At 34.6% G+C, this 10,500-nt stretch overlaps 1 protein-coding gene across 2 annotated transcripts; it reads left to right on the forward strand.

Moving 5' to 3' along the window:
- Positions 1–1,313: 1,313 nt before the first annotated feature.
- On the forward strand, positions 1,314–7,471 carry LOC113854281 (mediator of RNA polymerase II transcription subunit 8). 2 transcript variants are annotated; one of them, XM_027485195.1, is made up of 8 exons: positions 1,314–1,735; positions 1,810–2,226; positions 2,333–2,397; positions 2,624–2,914; positions 4,642–4,848; positions 5,913–5,950; positions 6,547–6,607; positions 6,789–7,260. In XM_027485195.1, the coding sequence occupies exons 1-7, from the start codon at positions 1,420–1,422 to the stop codon at positions 6,593–6,595; spliced, it is 1,383 nt and encodes a 460-aa protein (XP_027340996.1). In that variant the 5' UTR covers positions 1,314–1,419; the 3' UTR covers positions 6,596–6,607; positions 6,789–7,260. The 2 variants fall into 2 exon arrangements, with proteins under 2 accessions (XP_027340996.1, XP_027340995.1); XM_027485194.1 differs by having other exon boundaries at positions 1,317–1,735; positions 5,897–5,950; positions 6,789–7,471.
- Positions 7,472–10,500: the final 3,029 nt, after the last annotated feature.

Consider the following 10,500-nt stretch of genomic DNA (forward strand, 5'->3'; position numbering starts at 1 on the left):
CCACTCTCAATCTTGCGAGACAATAAGGAAATATAATCAATTGAATACCAATTGAACATTGATTGTTATGTTAAGTTCCTTGCAAAAGGAACTAAAATACTAATTGCAACCACTACTCGTGAGACATTACACTAGCAAGTATGTTAAGTTCTTATTAAGTGTCTTTGCGTATAATTTTACCTTTTGATAGAAAAATTTTATTTTATTTCCAAATAATTGCATGCGTGGTACATTATTCTTTTAAAAATTTCGATCTATTTTTCATCTTAAAAAAAATTTAATCATTGAATTAGTCTTTCAATTATTTTTCCAAAGGGTTATAACTAAATTAGGTTTTCAATAAATTTTCTATTATATTTGTTCTTTATAGTAAAGTTAAAGATTATTATATTAACATTTCTAATTTTTTTAGAGCATGATTAAATAATTTTTTTTACAAAATTAATTTGATGATCAAAACTATTAATAGGTCGAAATGTGATTTTGAATTATTGAATTGAGGGTTCTTCGCTCAAACTTAGTAGTCTAATTTTGCAACTTCGTCTCATTTGAGGAGATTCTACTGCCATATATATATGCTTTAACAAAGAACTTTTTATTCCGAGTAGAACATAGATTTAGTCCTTAAAAATTGCATCATTAATCGAAACGATCTATAGTATTACTATCGTACTAGTTAATTTAATTTTAGAATTTGTTGACTATCCATTAATTTGTTCCTCACGTTATGAACCAAGTTGGCCTCAATACATCGAATTTTGCAATAAAATGATTAATAAGTGTCTTGTAAGAATCGAATTGATCTGTCTTCACATTAAAATGACACATGTTTTATTTTCTTTATATATATTTTGAGAGATATATTGACGAGTTCCAATTTTATTTTATCAAGATGTCGCGATCCGTTGATATATACGTATGTTTTATATAGATCCTATTCATGAAAGATTGATTGTAATTTCATTATTAATTTAGTATTTTACTCTCCCTCCTCACAGCAATGATAAAAAAAAAACTCCTCCAAAAAAAAAAAATCAAGGCACGACAAACACATAAATATATTGAAATTGCAATGAACAGTTAAACTAAATCTTCTTAAAATTCATGTCTAAAATATAAACATATTTTTAATTATAGTTCATATCGTAATTTCGAATGTAAAATAATTAATAAATGAAATTTTTCAGAAAAGAAATATGAATTTTTGACGTGTGCGTATGTGTATAATATTAAAAAATAAATTTTTATTTTTAACGAAAACAATTTTTTTAATCATTAAAGTCTCATTTAACTTGAATTTTGTTTGAAAATTTGATATCTTTAATTTAGAAAAGAAAAGCTATTAAAAAAAAAAGTGCTAAGAGAGGAGTTGAGGTTAAGAAGGGAGGGGGTGGATGCGAAGAGATTGAAGCAATAGCAATGGAGGGACAGGGACAGGCACAGGCACAGGCACAATCGCAGGCACAGTCACAAGAGCGGCTGAACCAGGCAGTGCAGCAGCAGCTAAATCTGGAACAAGTGAAGACCCGTGCTATTAGCCTCTTCAAAGCCATCTCTCGTATTCTGGAAGATTTCGATGCCTACGCTCGCACCAACACCACTCCCAAATGGCAAGACATTCTCGGCCAGTATTCCATGGTCAACCTTGAGCTTTTCAACATCGTCGACGAAATGAAGAAGGTCTCCAAGGCATTCCTTGTCCATCCCAAGAACGTTAATGCCGATAATGCCACCAGTGAGTTAGTTCGTCTTTCATTTTTTCTCAATTCAGTTCAGTTCAGTTCAATTCAATTCAATTCATGATTGCAGTACTTCCTGTTATGCTTTCCTCAAAACTACTCCCCGAAATGGAGATGGACGACTGCTCTAAGAGAGATCAACTGCTTCAGGGGATGCAAAACCTTCCAATCGCAACTCAACTCGACAAGTTGAAGGCTAGAATTGATATGATTGCAGCTGCCTGTGAAGGTGCTGAGAAGGTCTTGGCTGACACTCGCAAAGCCTATTGCTTCGGAACACGTCAAGGCCCAACCATTGCCCCCACTTTGGACAAGGGCCAGGCTGCCAAAATTCAAGAACAAGAAAATATACTCCGTGCTGCTGTCAATGCTGGCGATGGATTAAGGATACCCGCAGACCAGAGGCAGATTACTCCTGCACTTCCACTGCATTTGGCAGATGCACTTGCTGTCAACGAGGCTGCACAGTCTTTTCCTGATGGATCTGGTAACAATTCATCACTCTTAACTGTTCATTTAAAAAATATTGTGGATATTACCTCTGGATTTTATCATTCTGCCACTAAGTGACATTTTATATGTATTACTTTCAGGTATGTATATGAAGAATACCCCGCAGTCTTCAAACAGCATGGCTGGCCAGAATTCATTGTTACAGGTTGGCCATTGACATTTCCACGATGGTTTAATATCTGGATATTCGATTATCCTTTTCACTTTTGGTTTTTTAATATTGTGAAACCAACCTCATCGTTAGTTGGTTGAAGGATATTAGGCTTTGTTGAAAACTAGTTACTTCGTTGGGTGGTTTGAAATTTTGAATAATATCGATTTCTCTAGTAATTTTTTAACTTCTCAGTTCTCACCAAATATTACTGCTATAGACCTCAGGATCACAACTTTTGGGAAGATCTGCAGCATCTCCTTCTGCTGCAACCAGCACCGCTTCTTTTGACAATACAACAGCTTCACCTATCCCATATGCCAATTCACCTAGGTCTTCTACAAACATGATGAATACACCATCCCCTCAGCAACAAACTCCACAACAGCAGCAGCAGCAGCCATCAGCACAGCAGCAGCAACGGCAGAAACTGATGCAGTTACCTCAACAGCAGCAGCAGCAACTTCTTGCTCAGCAGCAATTCAGGCAATCTGCAATTGGGCTGGGACAGGTAAAAATTTCAAACTACGCATTTTGCATTAAGTGAAACATCCTTGAGCTAACCTTAAAGACTAGTTACTAGTTAGAGTATATTCTAATAATCATTTTGTGGACTAGTTACCCTCTTGAGCATGTGTTAAAAAATTGATTGTAAATAAATTTTTGTCCTATTGAAGGAGAAAACAATAATTTTGAAAGCCAGACCAGTTCAACAAGGAATTGGTCCTTTGGCTGGTCTAGTGATGACTTCAAAACCAGTGAATTGAGAACCTTCCATGGTTCAGTACTAGTTTAAACCAGTAACGAACAAGTTAAATCACATGAACCTGCCTTGGATTGACTGAATGGTCAAGTTCATTTTAAGAAGCAAGATTACACATATCGGCATATCAAAGGAGTCAAAATTTGCCTTTGGGCATTAAATTCAAAAGTTTCTGTAACTGTCTTGAGGCTTGAGGCTTTCGAATGTTATATTACTTCAGTCTTAAACGTACAATATTGCACTGATTTGCAATACATAAAAATGGGAATTTTCAACTCTAACAACTGTAATCGGTTCCATTATTTAAAAAAGTGAACATGCTCCCACTAATGAATAAAAATTATAAACTAAATGAAAATGAAAGCATTTAATATCATGAAAATCCGAAAAAACATTTATTTCTTGTCTAAGACTTTTTGCAGCAATTTGAGTTGCTTGATAATACATGCAAGCTTTTGATGCTTGAGTCTTTCTCAATGAATTGTTTGAGTAAAATAGTAGTCTTTTGATGATCCAAATTTCCCCCTTGAATCTACCTCAAAATTTTTAGAGGATTTCTTTCATCCATATAAAGCATTTAGCGGATGGTTGGTGACTTGTTTTGACCATCTTAAACTTTAGAAGATTCTTTTTATAATGACTTTGCTCCATCTTTCATATCATCTTGACGGGTCTTCTAATGAATGGGTTTTGAATTGAGTCTATTGATGCTTAAATAAACTTTTTGAACATATTATACTTATTTTCTAAGTTTACTCCTCTGCTTAGTTAGATGATTTCCGCCATTTAGACTTTGAATCTTGTCATTGTCGAACATTCTTAAATATAATATGTTTTAGATCTTATTCAAAATGTTTGTTCACATTAAAACCACAATTAAAATAGTTCTTTACTCAGAATCCTTGTTCAAAGTGTATCCTATAGGTTTTTTCTATCCACCTCTCTAGAGTAAATTTTATTATGTGGGAAACTCGGAATAGAAAGGATAAGATAGCATAATGCCATTTATTTTGTTATCCTAGTATGCATCAAACGTCTGATCCAATTCTCATATCTTTTCTTATTCTATCTTGTCCATCAAACAAATTCATATTCAATTTTTATAATATTTAATACAAATAATCAAGTTAACGGATAGTTATAATTAAATAGTTGAATCAATAGAAATTATATTGTATATGAAGTTATGAATAGTATAATAATGTGAAGTCTTAAATTGGTGTAAATTGTTCCCTCTTCGGTGTGTGTGTGGATGTGCACACGCATGTACTTGCCTGCTTGCTTCAGGACCCTAGTAAATTTTTAGTTATCAATTAAAAAAAGAAAAGAACTCAAGGACGTCCTGTTTGGAAAGTTTAACTACCACAAATACACGCAAGAACACATTAGTGGCCAAATAGAAATTAAATTAGTCCTATTTCTTGTATCTTTCTCCTCTCTTTCTTGGCAGTAACAAGCCTGGCTTTTGTCCTCAGTTGCATGGACAACATCAGATGCAGTTTTCTCAACCACTTGGGCATCAGCAATTTCAGGGTAGGCAGCTGCCTTCTGGACATGTTCAGCATAACATTGGTCAAGGCCAACTCAATCAAGGAAATCAGATGACTCGATTAAGCCAGTTTTCTGGTCCTGCTAACAGTGCATTATTCAGTGCTGCTCAAACTACACCTAATACCCAAATGGTATGATAGTCATGTAATATAAGTTTTCTGAATAACAGATTGTTTAACTATGACTATATATATCATGAACAGCTAACTGCAGGAGGAAGTAATGGCCAATTTCTTGAATTACTTGGACAATCTGTTAGTGCTATAATTGCTTTCCTCCTATCCTCCTCAGTACCTCTTTAGAGGGAAAGCCAACCCCACAAGTAATTTAATAAATTAAAAGGATGAAAGAAACTTATTTGAAAGAAGACAATTTTTTGAAGTCATTGTTTTAGTTGTGTTTTTTGCCTTTCTGCAGTAATTTTCATTAGCATCTCCATTGTTTGTCTGTTTTCTATGTGTTTGACAGTAATTTTTGTTTTCATTTCTTGCAAACCTTCTCTTTGGTGGGAGTAAAGTAATCATACTTGTGTATATTTGTTCTGTTAAGGGCTTGTAGTTATTTGAACTCACTGCATTTCTTCCAGTTTATAGACTAGGTTTTTTTCAAAAGCTTTTACACTCAAGCATTATAAACCATTTTAGTTATTTTGCAAAGAGGCTATATGTCTTTTATATTTGTGGTGTGACAAATACATAATGCTATTGTTAACTACATGGAAAACAGCTAACCATATTGAATTGTCCTATTACAAGATGTTACGGAGCAGTTTGTGCTCTTTTCCGTAGTGCTGGAGTGTACCTCAGCCAGAGGGATTTTTTATGGCTTCTTCGGTGGAAAATGAAATTACAATTGGTGGTGCAGAATGGCTTATATTCATCCAAAACGTTATGGCTTGAAAATTTGAGCGGGTGAAAATCATTGTTTATATTAATGGAAATGGAGCCTTCTGAAATGTGTACATAGTACAGCTCTCTTGAGATCATATATTGCAATGTATTCCTGGATGTGTTTTATATGTTTTGGGATGAGATTTCTTGTCATGCTCTGCTGCTCATGCTGTTTAAAAAGATTGTTTTTCTGGATCTTTGATGATGTGCTTTTGCTGTGTCTCTTTGTCTGCCCTTATTGTTAATGTGCTTAATTACTTCTATGATGATTTTTGCTTCATAATATCAGATTCCAAACATTTCAGCTACAATACCTTCACAGTCTCTTCTACCACGGGTGCAGGTTTGTCTTTGATGACTCCCCTGCCTACTGTGTATTCCTAATAGGTCTAATTGGTTTAATTGAAGTATAAATTTTGTGGGATTAGAATGAAACAAAGAAGAGAAGTCAAAGGACTTCGTGGTGAATGATCTATATATAGTGTTCTGGGAATGCTTTTGAACTTTTTGACTTAGTAGAGTTTAGTCATTGTTTTGTTTGACTAACTCCATGCACATTATACTTCCTGATGATTCAAGGTTCTCACTACATCCAATCAGTTAAAATAGAAACTGATTAGTGACTTTTTGTTGGTTGTTCTAATTTACAAATTTATGAAATTGATATTTCCATTTTTGAAATTTTTATTGTCTTTTATCTTTTGAAATCTTATGGCAAATAATTTTCCTTATGACATCTGTCATTTGCATAAGGATCAGCTGGTCTTCCCTGGCACGCACTTTTAAGTTGACTGTTTTCTCTTGCAAAATAATTTCTATCATGCATTTATTTTGTTCTTCATCGTCTGTATAGAATGAATAGTTGTGTTGGCTTGCTTTTGGTTAACCGTAAATCATGAGGATAACAAATTCAAACTTGCTCTGCATTTGTTTTGTCAGTTCGGGTTATCTGGAAACAACCCTCAGCGAAGTCATGCTTCCCAAATGATGAGTGATCAAAGTATGAATTTTATTCCTCGATATCTTTAATTCTATGATTTCATTAACCTGATTTGTTTTGTCTGCACTTCTTGAAAGGTTTGTGATGCAACCTGGAGTATTATTTATTCTATGTTCTGTGTGCTATGTTCTCTGTGTGTATGACTCGTTACTGAATCATCACTGGGGGGTTTACCTTGCAGTATTTAACATGGGAAGTGGCAATCCTGGTGGTATGATGCCCATACAACAGCAGCAACATGGTTCACAAGCGTTTGGTAGCATGGCATCAAATGCACAGAATCTACAATCTGGCATGGTGACCCTTCCGAACGCACAACAGAATCATCCCAATTTCTCCCAACAGAGACAACAAAATCCACAGTAATAGGGCTGGGCATGGATGGATTCAGTTTAGAAAACTGAACCGAACCATGTTGCTCTAGAAATATGGTTCCCTAAAACTGAATCTAGCCTTTTTTTTAATTCTTTTTTTTTACGAAATTGTTTTAATTTTGTTAAAAAAAGAACTTAACTGGTTCCAGTTAATAGGATTTATAGTGTGCTTGTATTAATGCATTACAATATTGCAAACATGCATTAGAATTTAGAAATTAGTTTTTGTGAAGAACATAATAGGGCTTAGTGATTCAGAATTAAATTTTATTCTTTTAGGCACGATATCCTATGATGTTCATTATGTTTTTACTAAAGCAAACCCAAACACGACGAAGGGTATCGGTCCACCCCGCTTTTCACCCCAAATTTTGATTGGGTTTTTTTAATTCCCCATAATAAAGAGCTTGAAAAGGAGTTGCCAGCGGGGATGGTGATGGAACTGTAGAGATGTTTACTTTTCGCATCACAATTTTTTTTAATCACTTCGTTACATCATTGCATCGCCTATCATCTAGATATCCATTTATTTGTTACTGACCGAATTGAGTAACAGTGTATTTGGGAGAGCGTTTCTGCATGGGATAACTGTCTTTTCGTAAATTTTTGCAATGTTTGATTGCAATGAGTAAATATCAGTTGCATTTAAAACCGCAGTTGACCCAAAAAGAGAGAATGTATTTTAAAATTTTATATTAAGCTTTACTAAACTTTTACTCTGTAAATAAATGTTTTGAAACATAAATCACTAGTCAAAATCACATTTACAATTGCTTATCCACACACACTATAAGATGCTTTGACATTTTAGATATATAGCCTCTAAAATTTCAATATCATGAAAATACCAAAGAAAAAAAAAGCTCCACAAACTAAAACAAATTCCTGTGAAGTTTTTTTCAAACAAAAATAATGGAAAATAAAATTGGTTAAGGAGTTTTAATGCTTCAGCAGACATGTTAGATGCCGTCTGAGAAGAAGAAACTTAGTCGAATTTAATGCCTACACAATAATCTTTTGGAATAAATTATGTTGACCACTGCTTTGATTCCTTGTGCTGTTCTCTGGCGATAGGAAGATTCAAGGAAATTTGTCACAGCAACTGCAAAATCTTTGTATAAACCATTCCAACCTGTTCTTAATCAGCGGATGAAAACACAAAGGTGGTTAGTGTTATCTTCAACCTTCATGATCCATCAATAAAAGGTGGGAAGACACCCTATTGCGTTTGACTGGTGGGTGTCTGCTTTGCTTCTCAAGAAAGAATTACCTGTTTGAAATGCATGGAACTAAACCTACCAGTCCAAGAGCGGTCATTTGGTGTGTAGTAGTCTAGGACAAAAGGAAGCAGACTATTCTAAACTATCAAATGATTCACACTCAGTAAAATAATTAAGCATCCCCACCAGTAATTTCTATGCTGTTCACTTAATTACCATCCCCACTCTGTACATGATAATTTAGCATCCAATCAACCGCTAAACTTATGAGATGGAATGAAAAATAAAAAATTCAGTTGCAATTGTTATTAATATATGGTGAGTGATGACCGTACTTGCATGAAAGTATGTGTAGAAAAGATAAGAGGACTTACAAGTCCCTGAGACATGTACTCTTGCATTCCAATTCTTGAGAATCTCGGCGATCCAATGAAAATACTGATGGCACATTAGGACTACCTAATGTCTTGTGAAGAAGGGGAAGATTCTCATCAGATGGATGGGTGGAGGGAGGTAGTGAGAAGGGCGGCGAAGGAGTTGATGATGCTGAGAAGGAGTATTTCCTGTTTCCTGGTCCAAAACTAATGGGAAGTGGAGAGGGAGGTGTCGGAGGTGATGACGTTGGTGATTCCCAGCCAAGATTCATAATAATTAATAAAATTCCCAAACTCTTTCATTCACCTTCATTCTTCTCTGCTCATGTTGAAAATTCCTCAGTCACGGTGATTTCCCGGACTACTTTTTAAACAAAACAATAGTAATAATAACTGCAGAGTTTTAGGTATAACCTAACGGTCATATAAGACAAAGAATCAAGTACCAACCATTAGCTAGCTACTCATTCCTTTCTTGGGCGGGCGCTTGAACAGTGCATCATTCAAGCTAACCTTACTTGGTTTTGACTTTCAGTTCGGCCCGAGTTTCATGGCCCTTTTCCAATACTTTACTTTCAACCTGAAAACAGCTTAAATGCCATTTCAAAAGCAGAGTTTCTTCATGATATTATTTGCAGCATACTGAGAGCGCTTCTCTTCTTTGTGTTGAGTATTTCAAAATAGAAGAAACTTTTGATAAAAATATTATCATATCAGAAAAAGAAAATGTACCACTTTAATAATTTGAATCAACCCTATTATATATAGAGAATATAGATCCAATATTACACCCACTCATTATTTCAATTGTTCCCACGGAGGTGATATCATCCCTCTCCATCAGCATTGATTTTCCCCACCTTTGCAGTCCAGTGTGGACATTTAATGACAGTTGTGTTCCCTCTTAAAAACAGGGTATGGTATTACCTTTCTAATATATATAATTCTTATAAATATTTTGTAATTTTCATTTATGAATCTTTTAACTTTTTCTTCGTAACAAACTTTAGCAGAAAAAATAAAAACAGAATGTGCAAAATTAAAAGGATAAATAGAAGATAGAGAAAGGGGATTGCAAATTTGTGAATAACAGAAGTTTACAAATTTTATGTTAAAACTTAACAGACTTATGTTCAACTGTTAAGAGAGTTAGTTAAGAGGAAAAGTTACAAGGTCGCACTAAAAATTACATACTCATGGTCCTTGGTTACTTAGTTATTCGAAAAGTTTCATTGTGGCAATTGTACTCAATTTCCAATCCGCCATGCTTCAGAGGATCAAACTCCCCCAATCCCCCCACTGGGTTATTTTAAAGTTTATTGAGGTGAACAGCCTACCTACACAGCTTAAGAATTTCTACAAAGTGGGTGCCTTATATTGAGTATTTTTTTTTTTCAATCTAAAATGTTAGGTAGCACATCCATACCAAATTGCTTGCGAACCAGCTTTCAAACCTTTATTTACCATTCTTCAGACTGTGCTGCTTGCATTGATTAGCATCACCACTGACTAAACCTCCAAGTCTTATGCACCTGAAGACAAAAGGTATTTCCACTGTATCAAACACAGATACACAATTAAACAAATATTTGAATGAGTTTAAATTTTGCCCTGATTCATCGATAAAAAGCTTTGCAATATCACAATGTCAATACACTTCACAAATTAATCATCAATGTATTTAGAAACAATCATTAAACAATGTCCATTTCGTTTTTCTGAGCAAACAGCAATAACAGATTTCCAAGTAGTCCTATACACCAGTGAACGCTTTAGACCTAAACTAAGGGATTTACCAATATATGGTTAAGTGCTCAAGGTTCAGTCCGTAATGGGGGGAAAAACTGCTCCAAAAAAAATATTCAAGGGTATCCTCCCATACAATAAAAGAAGGGTATCCTCCCATGAAAATCTGCTCCATGATA

Source organism: Abrus precatorius, unplaced genomic scaffold, assembly GCF_003935025.1.
Source record: "Abrus precatorius isolate BTA unplaced genomic scaffold, Abrus_2018 Scaffold11, whole genome shotgun sequence".
Taxonomy (NCBI): domain Eukaryota; kingdom Viridiplantae; phylum Streptophyta; class Magnoliopsida; order Fabales; family Fabaceae; genus Abrus; species Abrus precatorius.

Bases quoted from the DNA above. Each gene is read 5' to 3' on its own strand.
- LOC113854281 (XM_027485194.1), top strand. From the start codon at position 1,420: ATGGAGGGACAGGGACAGGCACAGGCACAGGCACAATCGCAGGCACAG. The intron at 2,398-2,623 runs GTTGGCCATTGA...TTACTGCTATAG, and splicing joins GCCAGAATTCATTGTTACAG to ACCTCAGGATCACAACTTTT. The intron at 6,608-6,788 runs GTATGAATTTTA...TTTACCTTGCAG, and splicing joins CCAAATGATGAGTGATCAAA to TATTTAACATGGGAAGTGGC.